The sequence below is a fragment of the Alligator mississippiensis genome, chromosome 5 (assembly GCF_030867095.1).
Source record: "Alligator mississippiensis isolate rAllMis1 chromosome 5, rAllMis1, whole genome shotgun sequence".
NCBI lineage: Eukaryota > Metazoa > Chordata > Crocodylia > Alligatoridae > Alligator > Alligator mississippiensis.
In genome coordinates, this window is record NC_081828.1 from 183,181,104 (window position 1) to 183,203,652 (window position 22,549).

Consider the following 22,549-nt stretch of genomic DNA (forward strand, 5'->3'; position numbering starts at 1 on the left):
TCAGAGGGCAGTAGCCATTCACAATCTTTTATACCACGGTATCGCTTTCCTTTTAAGTCCTACAACCCAGGTGTAGTCAACTTTTACAAGTACCAAATTCTGGATGAGAAAACCCCTGTCTAAATTGTGAACACCAATGTTGTTCAACTGGTAGAGAATATCCCCTTTCTTATGCAGGCAGAGTTTTTGCAACCAAAGGACTGCCAATTTCCATCTTATTGACAGAATGAAAAGTTGTAGACTATGGACATGTTGTGTCCATTTAGAGAGAAAATATTGTTGAAGTCTTCACTTGCAAAAGCATCTATTTGGAATTTATTATATGGCTTTTCTTTGAAAAATTAAAATATGAAAAACATAGGTTAGTAGCAAAGGCATTTTTATATTAACATATTTTCTTATATAACTTTGGATGAAAAAGGAAGTCATGATTTGTGATAGGTTCAGCAAAAATATGATTTTACCATGTGGCTATTAAAATTGGAGCACAATATTAGTCCTAATTAATTCTAAGGCATGAATCCCCTGGTGCATTTCCTACACAGTGTTAAATAAAGAATGTGCCTTATTTTTAGCAGCAGAAACAATTTAATGAAAAATGAGATTGACTCTAAAGTCAATTTTCTTCATTTTGAAGCATCAAATTAAAATGAATTGCTTTTCATTTTAGCATGTTTGTTTAGAGCTCCTCATTTTTCATCTTGTTGTTTCTGTTATTTAAAAAATAAGGTAAGTTATACCTTTTGTTACAAAAGTTTTCAGTTAGTTAGCCAATTAGCATAGTCTTAAAATGATTTATTGCCAGCCATTCCTTTTCTCAAATAGCTCATCCATAGAATTACTTATAGATTTATATTAGATATATGAGTTGTTAGCTTGATTTTTTTGGAATAATAGACAGCTTGAAAATGGTATTTTCTCATTGTTATTGTGATATTGACTAGAGGCACCACTATGCCAGGCACTGAACAGACATTATGAAAATACGGATAAAAGATGACAGATAGCAGGCATATACACCAAATATTTAATGAAGTTTCAAGTAATGTAGGTGATTACAATTACTTTAACGTCTGCCCACCTTTTCCCTCAAAACATTTCCATTGTATTATTGGGGTAGATGGAATAGCTATTGAGTTTTATTTTCCTGTTTAAATGTTGGTGAACCACATTTTTATAAAGTGTGTTGGTGAAAAATTTTGGCTGATGTACCTGAAGCTCAAAACCATCTTACCCATATAGAACAGATATAGCAGAGGTTATAGCAATGCCAGCTTCCTCACACTCCTAAGCTGGTATGTGTCAATCTTGAACCAGAAAGACTGTTGTCCTCCCTGTAGATAAGAAACTTGTTCATTTCTTAACCACTCTGTAAACAGAGTGAGTGAACTAGTAACAACCCTGGGTATGGTTTTGTTATGTTGTCACTGGTATTCTAAGAGCTGCATTGAGATCACCAACTGATTTTGCAAGGGCTATTTCACATGTCAGGTCTGGGGCCACTCAGGGATTGAGGTGCTGACCAGGGTCAAGAGGATCAAGCACTGAGGATCAAACCTCCAGGGACAAGTGGGGTCAGGAAGCCAGGAGATGAAGCATAAGACTGAGTCAGAGAACAAGCCAGGTTGAGAAGCCAAGAGATCAAGCAGAAAGAGGGGTTGGAAAGCAAGCCAGAGGGAGCAGCAAAGCAACTGGGGATCAGATTGAGCCCTGTTGCCTGGACAATTCCTGTCCCTGCTCAGGACCTGGAGGGGGGGGGGGGAGGAAGAGGAGTGGAGGGTCACCTGACCCTGACCAGCCACTCTGGTGACAGGGAGTGGATGTAGGGCTGGTCTATGGTGTTAAATGTGGATAGGGCAATTAACTAGTTAAACTAATCCTCACGCAAATGAAATTAAAGGATTTATGGGTGAGCAGGCATCTCTCATTGGGTTATTGATTTACAGCCTAACCCCAACACAATGCTATGGCTAATTAACTAGACTAAAACACATGAGGGGTATTAATTAAATGTATTCAACAACCAAATAACAACATCAACAAATAACAATAATCCAAAACAATTTTATACATGACAATACAATCTTAATAACAATACCACAATAATACAAACACAACAATAATCCCACCCAGGAGGGTGCCAGAGAGCAGTGTTTGGCTCTCTCTCGCAGCTGTCAGATGCTGCGGCTGCACCTCTCACATCGACTCTCAAGCGCACTCTGGCTGCTCCTCCAGCCACTACAGGGATATTGGCTACTCCAAGCCCTCACCCCACATGCACAGAGTCAACACACACTAGCACAGGCACCACCAGAGACACAGAGGAGATACTGGCCTCCCAGGTCTTCACTCACTCATTTATGCTCTGCAGGGTTGGCACTTACTCTCACATAAACTCTGTCCTCAGAGTCACTTACACCACTCAAGCCTCATTCTAGCACTTCTCTACCCAGTGACAGCTCTTAAATATCCTCAACTAGCCATCATTCAGGACCGATGTCAATCATCTCCTGAACCAATCAGGGCCAAGACTGCCCTGCCACTCATGGCTTTTGACACAAACTTAACTTCTAAAGCCTGGCCCATGGTTACCTGGCTCACCTCAAAGGGTGTTTGCCGCACCTTTGGCACCAGCGAATACTGTTCCTAGGCCTCTACTGCACACACTCATGACTAGAAAAATAGGTTATTACCACATTGAAGGTAAAAAGTTCACCTCTTCCAGAACCTCCCAGTCCCTTCATCTATGGAGCATGTGAAGCATTACTCCCATTACTTAACTGTTATGCAAAATATTGACAGGCCAGGGGATGTACAAAATTGTGGTCTACACTGATTGAGACTTCGCCAGCCTTGTCCAGTATGGACCATCAGCTATAGGGTGATAGGCTGGTGTCAATGGCTGTGATGGTCAGGCCAAGGACCCTGGTTTGAGGCCAGGGCCTGACAGTGTTGTACAACTGTACAAGAACTCGGCCACTTTCATGTTCACCTAATTTATGGTAAATAGAAATCATTTTGATTATTTGTGATTGTCATGTGCCACGAGTGAAGAAATTACAAAGCACAATTGTATTTCCAATGTAAGTGTAGTTGGTTCCCTCTGAGTCAATGACTGGTTTCTATACATGTACTGTCAGTTTTCTTTGAAATAGTTCTCAGAACATTTTCCCATCTCTGCAGAACAACACAGTTAGGGGGATCTGCAGTAGCCTCACAAGCTTTGGAAAAGATGAACTGGAAAAATAAAAGCTTATCCATTCATAGAAAAATAGCATCATGCAACTTCGAATTAAGCTTATCTTGGTATATAGGAATTGGCTTCTTCAAAGATTAGCTTGCAGTTTAGTCTATATATCTATACAATACACTGTTAAAAAAATAACATAAAGATTCTCACAAATTTTTTTCCCCTGTGATAAGAAGAGATGAAGGACTTGAAGAATCTGTTTCCATTGAAACGAAAATGCTTTCCCAGAATTTTAAACAAAGAAGTATTTAACTGAACATGGCAAAAATTTTTATTTAAAAGCATCTAATGGGAATGTTTATACATTTGTTCACAAAAACTATATTGAGTGTATTGGTGGTAAAGAAGCTCATTCAACCCGTGAAATTTGAAATGAAGTGTGGGTGAGTGAATAGCTTTTAGAAAGTACATTTAAAGCAATATAGTATATTCTGAAGGGAAAAAAATAATGCTCTCTAAAGTATTTTTACAACCTTCAATGATGCTATCTTTGGCAGGGATGATTTAGGAAACAAATAGAAAGGTGAGAGAGGCAAGGAAACCTTATTTGAAGCAGAGAGGATATCCTTACTAATGTGATCTCTAAAACCATGTATACACAGCCAGTTTGGTGAGCCCAAGACTGCCAACAAGGGGTAGTGAGTCTCCCAGAAAAATTGTGGTAGGCTCTAAAAATAATGTAACTCTCCTTTTTCTAACTCTGTATATTAAGCAATGTCCCCCATGCATTGTTTGGCGTGTAAATGTGTAGGCAGAACTGTGAGAGTGCCTGAGGCAGCCCTTGATCCATCAAAGTCAACAATGTGTGCCAATGCTCCTGCTGGGACCAAAACCAGAGGTTCCTGGCTAAAGGGTATTACCCCTCCACTCAGTGTCAAACAATCACCATATTTGGGCTCAAGGAGTTTTACTTGATAGTATAGTTTGTGTGGGGTTTGCCTTACTATGTAGTTAGCAGGGCATGGCCCTCTACCTGAGATCTCTTGAGCATATATTAACAAACTTTTATAGAAGCAGGATGCTGGCTGCCATGGTTTCCCTGCTTTATCTGTGGCAGGTTAAGGTGGTGTATGTTGTGTTATATCAGAGTTGATGGCAGTTTTATGATCAGTTTAGATAATGGATTATATGGGATGGTTAAAATAGGGGTGACTCTGCCTCAGACAGCGGTTGGATTGATGACCTTTGGAGGTCCCTACCTCTCTGTGATTTCTATGATTCATGATAGCTTTCATAAGCACTACTGTAAAGAGAATATATATAATTTCCCCATTCTCTTCAATTAAATGACATCTGCATTTTACTAATACACACACACACACACACACACACACACACACACACACTCACTCAATTCCAAGATGAAGTTGTCCGCCCCCCTTCCTCCTGTTTATCATGGGGGAAAAGCCCCTTGTCTTGGAACTGAGTATGAGGTGGCACAGGGACAGGTAGCTGCTGTGGTTCTTGTTCTGGTTCCTACTCTAGTTCTCTCTGGCTCCAGCTGTGATTGGGGTTTAGAGATGCAGCAGCTGCCTGCCCCCCTTCAATGCTGCCTCTGCTCCCGCTCCCTCCGCCCCATCTGTCCACCTGCAGCTTCAGACTCAACCCCAAACCTAGTCCCCACCTTGGCTGCTTACCCTTGCTCAGTGCATACAGGCTTTATACCCACTCCAGCCTGGGGCACAGATCATGTACTTTCCCAAGCCCTAGCCCATCCCAGTAGTAGAGCCAGGGCTGCTGCTGCTGCTGCAGTGGAGGAGGGGGGAATAAATTTAAGGGGAGACCCCCAATAATTAAATTCTATACATGGAAAATTATAACAAATTTATACATTGTTCAAGTATAGAATCTAATTTTGGGGGGTTATCTTAAATTCAGTGTCATCTTGGATTGAGGTAAATATGGGAGCAAGGGTTATTGTGTGTGTGTATGTGTATTCACACTCAGGGTACACACACACAGAATATACTAAAATAACTCACTTGCTACGATCAGTTGTTTCCTTTCCTTTGCCTTACAAAACGTCCTTGTGGTCCTATGTAAGATGAGCTGTTGTTGTCTCACATAATACCTATGGCTAGGGGAGATATATGTATATGTATAAACACACACACACACATATATATGATGACCTCTGGAGTGAACACTGAACTGAACTTCGAACAGCATGCACTGTGCCCAATGTTGAGCAGTAGTCAAAAAGGCAAATAAATTACTGGTACAGCATTTTGTGTTGCCTATGAGTTACTCTTGTCAGGTAGACGGTATCACTACTTGGACTTCTTAAATGGAACTATGCTTGTCCTGTGAAAAATTAAAATATGTTTGCACTTCAAATGTAGCTAAAGGTAAAATAGCTGAAAGAAGTGCATGCAATAGAAGGATATTTGAGCCTCCAGTGTGAACTGAGACCAGATTAGTAGAGCAGTTAAGACAAAGTGAAATTTCACTTCACCTGTTTTATGCCCATTATGTTAATGGCGTGCCATGTGTTTACAATTTAAAAGCGTTTATATGTGTTGTTTTAATGGGGCTGAGAAATATTTTCAAACTGAAAGCATGTTTCCTAATTCTAAGGATAAGCACACATCATTTTTAATTATCTAGGTAGAGAAATTGAAGTTTTAAAAACTCACTTCATATTTGCTATTTTTGCATTACATTTTTTGGACAGTAATCCTAAAAAGGGCAGTAAGCAATATTTTAAAATATGTAAATACTTTATAAATACTCATAGAACTGAATCTCAGCATCAACTTACAAAGACTCAACCTTTTATACTTGACCAAACCTTTTATATTAATATGAGCATTAGCTTTTCTTTCTCAAATGCTTTCTACTGTTTTATAATTGAGTGAAAGAGGAGTTCTCATCTGAGTTATGTTTTTTGCTTTGTAGTATTGCTCATATAGCAAACTGCAGAGCACTCAGGAATTGATTACTGAAAACAAGGCTTGAACACTGAGCTTTTAATAGCTAACTTTGAACAGCATGCACTAAGCCCAGTGTTGAGCAGCAGTCAAAAAGGCAAATAGAATTTTGGGAATTAAGAAGAGAATTAAAAACACAACAGAAAATGTAATTATGCCACTGTATAAATTAATGGTATGTCTGCACCTTGAAAACATGCAGTTCTGATTTCTCTGCCTCCAAAGAATGTATCAGATGTAGAAAAGATACAGAGATGGGTAACAAGGGTCATCAGGCATATGGAAAGCCTACTATGTAAGAAAAAGTTAAATAGGCTTAGAGGAAGATATGATAGAGGTCCATAAAGTAACAAATAATTTGGAGAAAGTAAATAGGGATTTACTATTTACCATACCATATTTCACAATACTAGAACTAGGGAACACACAATGAAATTATTAGGAAGAAACTAAAAGGAAGTTATTTTTCATGCAGCATGTGATTTAACATGTAGAAGCCATTGTCACAAGATATGACAATATATAGGGCCTTGGCAGATGTTACATTGATACTGAGATTAATATGTCAATTGCACAATAAATTGCATTGCAGCATGCCACACATTCAGCCAACTTATGGTGCCATAAAGTGAATTTGTGGCAAGTATTGAACATCTGCCATCATTGCCATCTGTTTACATTTGTCTATTTCCAGGGCTATTTCCACCGATGCCAACAATCAGCTGATTGCATTCATTCCCATTGTTTAAATCATTAATGAAGATGTTAAACAATACTAGACTCAGCATAGATCCCCGGGGTACCCCTTTGATACCTTCTCCCGACCAGACAATGAGCCATTGATGACTATTCATGAAGCATGATGATTCAATCAGTTGTGTCTACCTTACAATACTTCAATCTGGTCTGTATTTCCTTAGCTTAGTAATGTGAATGTCATGAGAGATGATGGCAAAAACCTTGCCAAATCAGGGTATATTACATCCACTGCTCTCCTATCCACCTGTCACCTTATCACAGATAGAAATCAAGTCAGTCAGTCATAAATAAAAACAATATGGAGTTTTCTGTGATAAAGTGTGAGATCACATCACCATGTAAACTCTCAGCTCTTCCAAAATATCTTGATAAGCCTCAGAGTCCAGATAGGGTATCTTCCATACCCCTATCCTTCATCTTGTGTGCTAAAATAAATAGGTTTCATTTTGGTGAAGTTAGATGGCAGGTAAATAGAGCCATAACTTACTTTATAATATAATGTTTGGGTAAAATAGCAGACTTTCAAAATAATATTTTTTTAATTACATTTATCCTTATAATATTTCTGTATATAATGAGATCTTAATGAAATGAAAGCGATCAGTTTTTTCTCCTGGGGCAGGGGATGTATGTTGTGTATTTTATCCTTTTTCAAAAATGTTTTATTCTTTATGTAGACTGCCTGTTAGCAACTACATGTCACCTCTGTATCCTTCATTCAAGCTGGCTCTGTACTGTTCTTAGAGCTGGAGAAATCAGGAGCTATTTATCCTCATTCAGATAATAAATGAAATGTGAAATGAGTTTTATGGTAGATGAGTTCCCTAGAGGTTGTATGTGAGCTTTGCAGAATTTCAGCTGGCAAATTAATTTAAAGTGGTCAACAGTTAGAAGGGCTTTCAGACAGACCCAGTTACATATCACAAAGCTAGATCACAAATTGACCCTCTTTCACTTTTAAACTAGGAAACACAGAACAAGACTTGAAATAACCTCAATGGTTTGTGAAAAGCTGTTCCCTTAGAAAGCCCATAGAGAAATCACTGTCAAGTAGCCTGCAAGCCCCTAATATTAGCTAGAACTAGAGATCTGAAGCCAATCTGATCTCAAGTTGCTTGACTCTATACTATAGGACAATTCATTCGTATATCTAAAAGACACTTCCCCAAATATATACCCACATTTTCTCTTCTATTTTAAAAAAGCAGTTTCTTTCATGCAAATGTTAGACTCCTTGAGTAATTACAAGAAATTCAGTTCAGGTTTTGTTTTATTTCTGTTTTTAAGGTAATATATTCTTGGGCAAAAACCTTTAATTAACTCTCATCTGTTCTCACGAAACCATAACCATTGTTGTTCTCATGTGGTAACTTGTTACCCCACAATTTGACATTGTTGGTCTCATGGGGTAACTTGTTACCCCACCCACATAAACAAAATGGAACCAGCGACAACAGTATAAATATACCAAAAACTATTAAACATAGTTTCATAGTTTCTAGGGTCGGAAGGGACCTGAACAGATCATCAAGTCCAACCCCCTGCCCTGGGCAGGAATGAGTGCTGGGATCATAATACCCCAGCCAGATATCTATCCAGCCTCCTCTTGAAGAACCCCAAGGTAGGGAAGAGCACAACCTCTCTTGGAAGCCCATTCCAGAGCCTGGAAGCCCTAACTGCAAAGTAGTGTCTCTTGATATCAAGCCTGAACCTACTCTGAATCAATTTATGGCTGATATTCCTTGTTATCCCAAGTGGTGCCCGGGGGGACAGAGCCTCACCTATTTTCTGCTGGTACCACCTGGTGAGTTTATAGACAGCTACCAGATCCCCTCTCAGCCTTCTCTTGTGGAGGCTGAATAGATTCATGCCCTTTAGTCTATCTTTGTAGGGCCTGGCCTGATGCCCCCTGACCATGTGAGTGGCCCTCCTCTGGACCCTCTCAAAGTTAGCCACATCCCTCCTGAAGTGCGGTGGTCAGAATTGGATGCAGCACTCCAACTGCAGCCTGACCAGTGGTGCATATAGGGGAAGGATCACCTTCCTGGACCTGCTTGTGATGCATCTGTAGATGCACAACAAGGTGCAGTTAGCCTTACTGACTGCTTCCTCGCATTGGTGGCTCGTGTCCATCCTGGAGTCAACAATGGCTCCAAGATCCCTTTCAGCCACTGTGTTGTTGAGAAGGGTGTTCCCCAGCATATAGGTGTGTTGCAGGTTCCTTCTCCCTAGATGCAGCACCTTGCACTTGTCTGCATTGATTTCCATTCTATTCTCATCCGGCCACCTCTGTAACTTGTCTAAATCTAGTTAGATTCAGTCTCTCCCCTCCAGTGTGCCCACTTCTCCCCACATCTTTGTGTCATCAGTGAATTTGGACAGCGTGCTTTCCACATCCACCTCCAAGTCACTGATAAAGATGTTGAATAGCACAGGCCCAAGGACTGAGCCCTGGGGAACTCCACTGCCCACATCCCTCCAGGTTGAAAATGACCCATCCACCGCCACTCTCTGGGTGTGACCATCGAGCCAATTTGCCACCCATCTGACTGTGTAAGCATCAATGCAACAGTTGCCTAGTTTTTTTATGAGCATGGGGTGAGAAACATTGTCAAAGGCCTTCTTAAAATCCAGGTAGATGACATCTACCTCAGCGCCCACATCCATGGACTTTTGACCTGGTCATAAAAGGAAACAAGGTTAGCCAGTCAGGATCTGCCTGCAATGAACCTGTTTGTTGCCCCTGAGCATTACCTCCCATACAGATTTTGAAAGGGTATTTATGATGATTTAAACCCAAAATATTATTTAACTAAACTATGTACAGAATTAAAATTTTTTTTACAGTTTCAAAATGTGAATGAACAATTTGTTAAGTCTGCAGTTTACACTGTTTTCAAAATAACGGTTACATCCAAAAACATTTCCTAACTGTTTTAACTAAATATTGCATTCCCCACAAATCAGCAATGATGTACTGTGGTGCACACAAGCAAATCGCTTACAGTTTTTGCATCAGCTCTGGATTTTGCAGTCATCTGTCCTTGAACAAAAAGCACAGCATCCACTCATGCTTGCAGAAGGTTCTACTGGGGTGCGTTGTGGCAAGTTGTAATTTAGGACAGTCATACCAGACTTGATAGGCTTAGACAGATTACATGTATCCATCATTCTTCATTTTATTTGTCCATCGACCAGCTGTTCTCCAAGCTCCTGAAAAAAAAAGTGCCATCTTCTTAAATATGATCTTTGCTTCCAGTTTCTTTTGTGGCCTAGCCAAATGATAAGGCTGGCAATGGCAGCCACATCCAGCATATTGACAAATAGTGTCATTGGCCACCTGTTGATTTTCCATCTGCAGGTGGTTATAAAGACTAAGTGGTCAAGGTTACCCACCCCACCCTTGTTTTTATTGTAGTCATGGATGATGTCCGGCTTTCTTTGTTCTCCACCCACTGACAGGTCATGGTGCATGCTTGACAGCAGCAGCACAACTTTGTACTTCTTTGGAACATAGGCAGCTAGGAGGAGTTCCCCGTTAAAAGCAAAAATGGATGAAAAAATTTCCCTTCTTTGATTTGCTTGCATTTTGTTTGGGATATCAGCTTTGTTTTTCTGAATTGTACCCACATAGGTCAAGTCCTGCTGTAGCAGTCTTTTGGCCAGGTCAGTACTTGTGAAGAAATTATCACCCACAGTATTCCTTTCCATCTTGTACCAGGGATGAACCAGTTTTTCAATGACCTGGGTACCAAGATTACCTTGGTGTGGAGCTTCTGCTTACTTGCCCAGGTAGATGTCTCCAGGCAGGGGGAATGATGTTGCTGCATCACAGCACCACCAAATTTTCAAGCCATATTTGGCAGACTTGCTGGACATATACTATCTGAAGGGACAGCAACCCCTGACTGCAATATGCTGCTCATCAACCAGCAGGTGTATTCCTGGAATATACCATTTCCTAAACTGCTCCACAAATTGTGTCCAAATATCTCTGCAGGCAGCAAGCTTGTCCACAGCTCTCCTTTCCTCATGTGTCAGTTTGTTGCCAAATCACAGGTAGTTGGTGATTTGGTGAAATTGTTTTAAACTCATGGTGGCAGGGAAGCAAGGACACTCGATGCCTGATGCGTTGCTCTGACAACTCCTCCAGTGCCTCATGACTACCATGGTATAGACTACTCAGCAGTAGGAGGCCTGTGTAGGCTTTCAGCTCTGTTTCATCCAGCTTTTTCCACTCCTTTCTATTTTCAAGATGGCTATCATTCCACTCCCTGAATCTTCTTTTTGCCTCTCTGTTTGTTTCTCTTATGATAACAGTCAGGATGTCTTGTGAGAGAAATAGGTGGAATGTTTCCACCACTGTGTCTTTATTACTTTCTCTTGTTGGCCCAGCACTTTCATGGACTATGTTCTTGGCTGTTTTTCAATGATGTATTAGCTGTGGACTTTTTTTCCCCCACACTGCCATTCCTTCCTCTAAAAGTGTCATCATCTGCAATGTTTTCTGGGGGTGGTGGCAGTGGTTCTGCTCCATGTTCTGCTGTAGCTCTCCTCAGTCTTCCACGGATGTCCCAAACTGGTCCTCTTTCCTTTTCCACTGGAAGTGTTGGCATCACTTGGGCTTGTGGCACCAACATCTGAGCCTTATGAAGCCTTATGAAGCTTCTATAGACACATGGTCTTCTTGCTCTGAACAATCTCCCATGTCTGAAACGAAGTCAGCATCCTCACTGCCTTGGGATAAAATTTCATCAGTGGATGTGTCATTGTCATCCCTGGTTATCTGTGCAAGACAGGCTTCAGCATTGAATATGCATTGCCTTCTCACTCTGGACTGCAGAAAAAAAAGGAAAATTGATTGCTGCTGAATGCATATAAATAACAATTAAAGACGAGCCTGTCCACCTATGCTGTCACAGAAGCAATTCTGCCCTGCCCAATGGCAGCACAGGTAGCAATCTCTCCTCCTGGGCACAGAAGCCAGAGTCCAGCATCCACCATTTGCAGGCAAACCAAATGTGGGTGGATGCTGTTTGGAAACCACACATGCAAGGGCTTATTGAGAGCAGGTAAAGGAGGCATGGGGGGGGGGGTGTCAAGCCCTTACCATTGAAGGGGACTCCATACTGTACAATATATTGCAGTATGATGCTATTCTATTTATTCTCTGCTGTCCCTTTGCTCCTTGTCCTCACTTCCAACAAAGGCAGGGCAAACTAGCTTGTATGTTATGAAAGGGGAAGGTGAGGCAGAGTTTTGCCAGGAGAAAAGGAAGCAGAGGTGGATTTGGGTGTGTCTTTGTTTTGTTTTGTTTTTTGGCAAAGGGCAGGGTGTTTTGATGACTTTGCAGCCTACAAACAAAGTGGTTAGCAAAAGGGATTGCCACATCTTCTGCAAAAGCACAGTGGAGGATGACCATCCATTTGTTACCAGGATACCTGAAGTGGACATGAATGAGGTGTGAATGAATATTGACCTTTTAGATGCATCCACGAGTGGCCAAACAAGTCTAGGCCTGTTATTTATACAGAAATTGCATTGGGATAACATGGGCTTGGGGTAAGTTGTTACCTCGTATGGAAAAACACATTCACACTTGGGGTAACATGTTACCCTGGGCAGTTTTTCATTCACAGAGAGCAAACCAATCATGGAGGCTGGCAGTTCTTTGGGGATATTGTGCATTGCAGTGCCAATGGCAATGTCTTAAAAAGAAAAATATTCAGAATTAATTAACTTCAAGGTGCTGCACAAAATATGCATCTGGGGTAGGAAATTACCCCATGGGAATGTATGAAGGTTAAGCTTGAGCTAAGGTTCATAAGACAAACATTTTTTCTTTTTTAGAGATGTATTTAAAGACAATTAAACTTAATAAAAAGTGCCTGTTTTTACATTGCTAATCCATGGGACACCTACACTCTTATATAAGAATAAAGTGCACTCTCCATAAGAATGCATTTATCTCATTCTGTATCACTGTAGGTACAAGAATAATTCTTTTTTTCCTACCAGTGGGTATACTGGTGCTGTCATATTGTTGCTACATCAAGAACTCTCTTCATAAACTTCCTTTCCCTGGATATTGAATATTGTTTCAGTTAAAATATAGTTTGCTTTTCTTTGTGTGGGGGAATTAATTCTGTGGGGGAGGAGAAGGTGGAGACAAGAGGCAGCTGTGAAGCTTTAGGTGGGGTTCGAGGTAAGAATGGGCTTAGAATATGAGGTAGTCACATAAGATACATATGTTCAGGTAGTTCTGAGACAGGAAGGCCACAATCACAAATTGACAGCAGTCAATAAGGGCACAGAGTCTCATATTGTTTTAGTATAATAACGGTATAGTTCTGAGGATGCTTATTATTCTCTTTGCAATAATAAATTTATGTTGAACTGATGGAAATAGCAGCCTGTGGCCTGAACTTTAACCCAGAATATAGTTATTAATTTATGAATAGAAATAGTTTTCAAGTTGTTACTGAAATGCTCTACATTTGACTGACAAAATGGATTAAAGTTGAACTGAGCTGATTTTTGACTGTTGGCAGGGTGGTATTCTGTGCCTTTTAGTGTGATATTTACTAAAAATAAATACTTTGATTTGTCCTGCCACTGTGCATTTTTTATATTGCTACCACTCGAGAACATTGATTGAGTTGTAATGTGGGCTTTAATTTAGTTAAAGACAGAACAAAAGGATGGGCTACTAATTAAGGGAATAATTTTCATGTGTCTGTATGTTCTGAGAAAAGCTAACACCCTTCATTGAAATGACAGGAGCTTTTTTACATTGACATTGTTATCATTTACTGAAGGTTTTCACTTTGGGTACATGTTGAGTTAGATTAATTAATATTCTTGTCAAGGACATGCTCCATTTTTAAGCTTTCAAATATGGATTAGGCAGTTTCACCAAGTGCCAGAACTGCATGTAGTGCATTAGCAAGTATGAGATTACAAATGAGGTAAAGTCTTGTCTAATATCACCTTTTCTATCATCTTGTTTACAGGGTCATTGCTTTATTTCTTTAAAGAACCTGTTTTGATTTAATAATCTTCTCTGGTTGCATTCTTTTAAATTTGAACTGAAACTGATAATTGTGTGTGCATATCAAATCCTTATTCTAGAAAGTAGAAACATTCACCCATCCTTGCTTTCGTTTTGCTGAGGAACCTACCCATTTGATATGGTGATTTCTGAAACTGCAGTTGCTTGCAAGAGCTAATTAACAGTAGGATAAAAGAAGAATTAAAGCCTAATATTTAAACCTGTATTTTTGAGATGGCATTTGATGGTAGGATGTTTTTTGTAAAATGCAGATGACATTTAATCAAAACAATCAAAATGCCTGTTTTCACTTATGTGCCATATATTTTGGTGACTTTATTTGAAATGTATTTGATTAATTGTTTAGCACTTTTTCAACTATTTCAACATAAATTCAATAGTATTGTGAAGCAGTACTATAGAATTCTGTTACAGTTTATATTTTTCCCCTTCAGCAACATACAATGAGAATTAATTTGAGTTTTACTACAAATCTTATGACACTAGTTATCTTATGTGTGAATGTTATTTCATAGGCAGACAAGGTTATTTGGGTAAAAACTGGTCTCTTTTATTAGAGCAATTCAATAGTTGGAAAAAATTCTTAGCAAGCTTTTGGGCACAAACACCCTTAGGCTAAGGAAGCACCTGCAGATGGTCTCTGCTCTTCCTGGATGGAGTGGTAAAGCAGCCAGAGGCCAGTAGGTATCCAAGGAAGCCAGTCAGTTAAAATATAAATTGAAGTGGTCAGTAGGTGAGAGACAGTGTGGGGGGCAGGAGAGGGGGGATTAAAGTAGCTGTAGTCAAAGGATGAGGCAGGAGGGTGGGGGGAAGAGAATGACAATAGCTAATAAAAAGTGGTGGGCTTACCTGGGGGGGTCGGATGTTAGGCAGGTTATAATGTGCCATAAATCCAATGTCTATATTTAGTTCATGATTTTTTGTAACCAGTAGGTTAATGAAGTGAAGTTTGTAGGCTCGTCTGTGAAAGGTGTTTTGTAAATTACTTTTGAGTATTAGAACTGAGAGACTGGAGAGAGAGTAGTTTTCTTGTGAGAAATGTGCCCCCACTAGTTAATGGATATTCTTGTTTTTGATAGATTTTTGGTGTGCATTCATTCTGCTACCTGGTTGTTGTTTGGTCTCTCTTAAATATTTTCCATCAGGGCTTTTAGTGCATTGGATGAGATGTATTACATTTCTCGAGGTGCAGCTGTAAGATCCAGGAATGCTGATGGTTCTGTTGTGGGTGTTACCAATAGGATTTATTTTTGCCAGAGCAAAGATTGAAATGGCAACTCATCAGATGTGGTATCAAGTGAATTTTAATAGTAACCTCTAGATTATGGGGTTTCCTCTCCATAATACAAGCTGGCAAGTGGCTCCTTAGACATTACAGCAGCAAACTTTGGGGGTACCAGTCCTTGAGTCCTTCACTGGGTGTGTAGGGTCTTAGTTTTTGGCCTCCTGCTGTTTGAGCAGGGACCCAGCAGCTGTGTCTGTCCTGCCAGGGTCACAGCATGCCAACACACATGTTCTTTTGTTTGTTCATTGCTTTTGTAACTTCTCATTCCAAATTGTCAATCCCCTTGCTCTGTGCCAAGCATTCCTTATATGCTGCACCACTTCCCTGGCACTGTGCCAGCCACATTCCTTATAGGGAGACCGTTGTGCTTTGCTTCCCTAGTACCCAATCACAGCACTCACATCTCCCAGTGCTACAGAAGATGCTCTGTTCAATTTTGTTGCTTAGTTCTGGGAAGGCCTGGACTATGGCTAAAAGCTTTAGTATAACTCAGTTTGCCTGCTACAGTGGAGTGTAGTAATTGTGGGGGTGGTGGAGATATGTTGGCAAGTTTTACTGGCTGACCTGCTTCACTGGGCTTTAAACTAAGCCCGCTGAGGGATGTCACAACCCAAAGTTGTGATCTGTTGTTTGTGTGTGCTTCAGCAACGCTAAATTATGTTCCCGCTAAAATTACAGTTTCCTTGCACGGTAGAGTTCTCTGCTGCGTGAGAGAACTCTGGTGCAATGGGGGGTTTCCCGCCAAATTTGCAGCTTCTTTGCATGGTGCATTTCTTTTGCATCTCAGAGATGTACGGTGCAAAGGAGTTCCCGCCATTTGTATTTAGATTCGCGCCACATTACTGGCCGGTTCTAAATGTAGGCACACGTGGCAGCTAGCTATTGGCTTGCTAGCCATACAAAAGGCCTGAGTGGTTTCCGCCCAAGTTGGAGGACTCCACGAACACCAGGAGGAGGAGGAGACTTCACGCTGTGTGAAGATCTCTAAGCGATGTGGACCCTTGCGGACCCAACGCACCTTTCTTAAGCAGGCAACAGAGGTCTAAACAGCCTCTAGCCTCTCCCCATTGCTGAGCGCAATCCTAGACATATCCCTATCCTATATACCCAATTTTTGAACCCACGGAGTCTTAACAGCTCTGAGGGACCTGGGAACTGAACAAAACCCACGGAGATTCAGCCACTCTGTGAGGAAAGAATTGCCGAACCCGCGGAGCCTAAACCACTCCGGGGCCAAAGAACCGAGTTTGTCAGAGTCCTCCAACAAGGATTCAAGCGGAGCTGCACCTGGAAAACTGTCCAGCCTACACCGCGACCATCTTGGGTGTAAGTAAATAATTTTTTCAATCAACCACTACCCCTCGTAACTAATTTTAGCTCGTGCGTACCATACCGCCCTGCGGTTTCCTCCGACCCCGTGTGCCCAGGCTGCTGGCCACAGTCCACGTGCGCAAAGATGGGCCCGGCTCGCCCCCGGCCCACACAGGGGACAGGGGGACTACCGCCACTGCTGGCCTGCTAAGCAATCATTGCAAAGCCAGCGGGTCAAGGCACTTAAGGGAGCCCACCCCAGCCCCAGCCCTGGTAAAATCTATGGGCAAGCAAGGAGCCCCGCAGGGGACACTTCCCTGCCTCTACACAAATGCCAGGAGCTGGGGAATAAGCAGGAGGAGCTCATCCTCCTGCTCAATGCAAATAATTATGATGTCATAGGGATAACGGAGACCTGGTGGGACTCCACCCATGACTGGACCACGGGTATAGATGGCTATACCCTGTACAGGAGGGATCGTGTAGATAAAAGGGGCAGGGGTGTAGCTCTCTATGTTAAGAAAAGCTACACGTCCCTGCAAGCCAATATTGGCGACCAAGGTGGACGACTGGAGACCCTCTGGGTTAAAATCCGTGGGGAACACGGCACAGGGGACACAATGGTGGGAGTCTACTACAGACCTCCCACCCAAAGTCCTGAGCTTGAACAGGAGTTTGCCCGGGAACTGGCTGAGGCGGCATGCTCCAGGACCATGGTTGTCATGGGTGACTTCAATTACCCGGACATCTCGTGGGAGGATTGCTCAGCAAAATCTGAGTGGTCGCAAAGCTTCCTCTCGTGCATGGATGACCTGACTCAAGAAGTCTATGGGCCAATGAGAGGCAAAGCGCTGCTCGACCTGGTACTTGCTACTGGGGATGACCTAGTTGGCAACCTAGTGATTGATGAGAAGCTGGGTGACAGTGATCACGAGCTGATCACCTTCACCATCCGCCGAAAAGCTGGCAAGTCAGTCAGCAACACGGAAGTCCTTGACTTCAGGAAAGCCGACTTTGACAAGCTCAGGAGGCTTGTCAGTGAGGCCCTAAGGGACCATGACCACGGGGAGAGGGGAGTTCAAGAAGAGTGGTTGCTCCTCAAGGGAGCAATCCTCAATGCACAAACTAAGTCTATTCCATCTCGGAGGAAAGGCAACAAGAGGGCACAACAGCCCCCCTGGCTCTCCAGGGACCTAGCAGACCTCCTGAGGCTAAAAAGAAAGGCCTACAAAGGATGGAGGATGGGAGTCACCTCCAAGGAGGATTATTCTGCACTGGTCCGGTCCTGCAGGGAGCATACCAGGAAAGCCAAGGCTGCAACTGAACTCCAACTAGCTTTGAACATCAAGGACAATAAAAAGTCCTTTTTCAGATATGTGGGGAGCTGGAGGAAAAGCAGGGGCAACATTGGACCCCTGCTGAACCAGATGGGGCAACTGACAACTGACGCCCAGGAAAAAGCCAACCTATTAAATAGGTACTTTGCATCGGTCTTTCATCAGTCCCATGGGACGCCCATGCCCGCTACGGGATGGGGAAGTCTGGGTGAGGGTGATCCCCTGCCCTCCATTAATGCTGATTTCGTGAAGGAACATCTTGAGAAGCTGGATACCTTCAAGTCAGCCGGCCCTGACAATCTTCACCCCAGGGTACTCAAGGAGCTGGCGAGCATCATAGCGCAGCCTCTAGCACGGAACTTTCAAAACTCTTGGTGCTCTGGTGTAGTGTCCAAAGACTGGAAGAAGGCCAATGTGGTGCCTATCTTCAAGAAAGGGAGGAAAGTGGATCCTATCTAACTATAGGCCCATTAGCTTGACTTCTATCCTGGGGAAGATCTTAGAAAAGTTTATTAAAGAGGCCATCCTTAATGGACTGGCCGATGCCAACATCTTAAGTGATAGCCAGCACGGGTTTGTTGCGGGTAGGTCTTGCTTGACCAATCTCATTTCCTTCTACGACTAGGTGACCTATCACCTGGACAGGGAGAAGAGATTGATGTCATATATCTTGACTTCAAAAAAGCCTTCGATCTGGTTTCCCATGATCACCTCTTGGAGAAACTGGCCAATTGTGGCCTTGGGTCCTCCACGATCCACTGGCTGGAAAATTAGCTCTGTGGTCAGACCCAGAGGGTAGTAATTGATGGAAATCACTCATCATGGTGTCCTGTGACCAGTGGGGTCCCCCAAGGCTCTGTCCTTGGACCCATACTGTTCAACATCTTTATTAATGATGTGGACACTGGAGTCAGAAGTGGACTAGCCAAGTTCGCCGATGACACCAAACGTTGGGGCAAAGCATCCACACCAGAAGACAGGCGTGTGATCCAGGCTGACCTGGACAGGCTTAGCAAGTGGGCGGACGAGAATCTGATGGTGTTCAACGCCGATAAATGCAAGGTTCTCCACCTTGGGAAGAAAAACCCGCAGCATCCTTATAGGCTTGGCAGTGCTATGTTGGCTAGCACTATGGAGGAAAGAGACTTGGGGGTCATCATTGACCACAAGATGAACATAAGCCTGCAATGCGATGCTGCGGCTAGTAAAGTGACCAAAACACTGGCTTGCATCCATAGATGCTTCTCAAGCAAATCCCGGGACGTCATTCTCCCCTTGTACTCGGCCTTAGTGAGGCCGCAGCTGGAGTACTGCGTCCAGTTTTGGGCTCCACAATTCAAAAAGGATGTGGAGAAGCTTGAGAGAGTCCAGAGAAGAGCCACGCGTATGATCAGAGGTCAGGGAAGCAGACCCTATGATGACAGGCTGAGAGCCCTGGGGCTCTTTAGCCTGGAAAAGTGCAGGCTCAGGGGTGATCTGATGGCCACCTATAAGTTTACCAGGGGTGACCACCAGTATCTGGGGGAACGTTTGTTCACCAGAGCGCCCCAAGGGATGACGACTAGGTCGAGTGGTCATAAACGACTACAAGACCGTTTCAGGCTGGACATAAGGAAGAATTTCTTTACTGTCCGAGCCCCCAAGGTCTGGAACAGCCTGCCACCGGAGGTGGTTCAAGTGCCTACATTGAACACCTTCAAGAGCAAACTGGATGCTTATCTTGCTGGGATCCTGTGACCCCAGCTGACTTCCTGCTCTTGGGGTAGGGGGCTGGACTCGATGATCTTCTGAGGTCCCTTCCAGCCCTAATGTCTATGAAATCTATGAAATTTCTTGTCCTGGCATGGTCTGGATCCATTTGGTGTGTTTTGGGCTGTATGAAGCTTGCTTCTGGTCATGAGATTAGCAAGGTTCGGTGCTTGTTTCAAGGCTAGGATGGGTGGCTCTGGAAGATCCCTTTAAGAATTGGGTGATCTTCTAGTATGGGTTGCAATTATTTGGTGATTTTCTGAATGGGTTCCAGGGAGGGATGATATGTCATAACCAGCGGTATGTGAGTCATGCATGTTTTCCTTCTGTACTGCAGCAATTCTTCACATGGTATCTGGGTGGCTCTTTCAAAAGTGCGATCTCTCTCTCTTGAAGAGTGTCCTTGTTGAGTGAAAGTCCTTTTGAGATTTGTGAGGTGATGATTGCAGGTGTTCTCAGTACAAATTTGGTGGTATTTGGGGGCTTGGCTGTATATTACAGCTTTCTTGGTGTGTTTAGGGTGATTGCTGGTTCTGTGCAGACATGTATGTTGGTCTGCTAGGTTTCTTATATATCGTGGTCTGTCTTTTACCACTTTGGATAGTGTTAATTTCATGTAATTAACTAAGTGGGTAGTTTTTTTGGCTTACTGCTCTTTTTAGATTTTCTTATATATGGTAAAGAAAATCAAATATTAAGTGTGACAAAACCTATATCATGGCTGTCTTCAGTATTTTGGATGGCCTAAGAATGGTGCTGACTGGAAGCTTCTATGCCAGGGGTTTTCAACCTTTTTAAATCAAAGTACCCCTGGTAGCCGGACATGGTGGGGAGCAGGGGTTACGCGTGGTCGGACTCAGTGAGGAGATGGGAACAACGCACGGGTAGGTGGAGATGGAGCACCACTGCCCTTCAGGAGCAGGGTGGTGGCAGGGCAAGGATTAATACCCTGCTGGGCAATAGGAAAACACTTTAATATTTGTTAAAAGAAATATTTAAAAGTAGTAGTTTAAGAAAGCTGTTCAGTAAAAGAGAATTTAAAAAAATACTTAAATTTAGAATATTTAAGCTATGATCCTGTAATCATACCATTCTGAAGTTGGCAAAAGGTTTTGATCATTTTGAATCAATTGAGAAATTTATTCCATAATTGGAGGAAAATTCTTTTGACTTATTCCCAAATAAGCCTTGGCAGTAAACAATAAGTAGGCAGAAAATGTATGAAAAATTTGCAATTTTAATGAATTAGTAACATATTTTTTCCTTAAATCTTGCTAGACTGTATCTGTGGCCTCTTATGAGATGCCTCACAAGGGGACTAATATAAAAGTATAAAGGTTATTATTCTAAGTACCAAAGAAGCTAATCATAGTGTGCCACTTTATATGATGTTGTGCCATCATTTTACATCATAATCATGGTTCACTGGATTTACATGCTTGTTTGGCTGACCACTCTGATGTCATAGTTCACTGTGATGAATGTGAACACCAGGGAGAGTTGATAATGATTATTCTGTTTCATAAAGTCTCATCAAATACAGTATATCCACATGAACAAATGTAAGCTCATTTTAAACGTGTGAAACATAGTAAATGGCCTTCTATAAAATGATATTAAATATTGAATTATAAGTAGAAGCCTACTATATGCTGACGAGTGGTTTTGTAATTACTGTTTCTCCAGATCTTGGTGGAGGGTACTGTAGGGGACGGTTTCACTGGAGACATTGGAATTGATGACTTGTCTTTTAAGGACTGTATCCTTTACAACGGTGGGAACAACATTAGAAATGAACTATAAGTCTTTTAACCCTGAAAATCCTGAAACGTGTAAATGATTCCTTTGTGTTAAAATTGTTAATGGAGGGACTTGTACTAAGAAAACAAAACCAGCTCAAACCATGACTCACTGTCTAACAATCAAACCCAAACTTATTTTCCAGTTTTCCTAACCCCATTAGCAAGGTATTATAACCCTTATCCTCATACAAGTTATTGAAACAGAATTTAAGACAGAAGTTCTGTTATCTAAGGTTAGAAAAGAGGAAGTAACTCCAAGTAGGGAGACCCATTTTTTTACTTTGAGGGGCTAGGTAACATGGTATTGAAGGAAGACCACACATGTATAGTAGTTTACATATATTGAACTACTTCCATTTGGCAAAATTAATTCTAGTAAATGACTCAGCATTTTCATGTAAGAATGAAACATTCTGAACCATAAACAAGAGGTTCAAATGATATTGCAATCTGTAGAACCTATTGCAATCTAGCTTGGTACAATGTCTACATATATAAAGGTATCAGATCCTTGAAAACTTTGCATCCCAAGACTTGAGTATAATTTTATGCCTGCCAGTCTTCCTCAGAAAAAGGCTTTCTGGAGGGTCAGCACTGTGTAGCAGACAATGTCATGATTTATATGGTTTGACAACTAATTTATAATCAGAGCAAGCACAATATGATTTTCTCAGAATTAATATCTTATCAGGCTTTTTAAAAATAGTAAGCAGATTCAGTATGAGCACTGCAAAAATGACTTGCAGGAAAATTAATAGGGCCTATACAAATATAGTGGATTCTGTCTGTCTGTTAATTTCCTTCCATTTTGCCAAATCTAAATATTATACTATACACATTTATTTTAGCATCTTCCAGACAAACTGTATGCCATATAACTTACAAAATTAACATTCAAATTTCTGCATTGTTACTTGGGAAATGAGGAGGGATTAAATGGAACAGAAAAGACCCCAAATATTTTCAATAATATACGACAATAAATAGGGCAACAGAAGGATATAAGGCTATTTTAAACCTCAGAGTTCAAAGGAGAAGACATTTATACACACAA

The 22,549-nt window shown here is 41.8% G+C and overlaps 1 protein-coding gene across 1 annotated transcript in view; it reads left to right on the top strand.

Annotated features, from left to right (window-relative positions):
* Nucleotides 1–22,549, top strand: part of MALRD1 (MAM and LDL receptor class A domain containing 1) — a 516,028-nt gene that overhangs the window by 125,561 nt on the left and 367,918 nt on the right. The window contains exon 18 of the mRNA XM_059729363.1: nt 21,380–21,467. Coding sequence (XP_059585346.1) covers nt 21,380–21,467 — 88 coding nt within the window. The remainder of the gene's footprint in view (nt 1–21,379; nt 21,468–22,549) is intronic.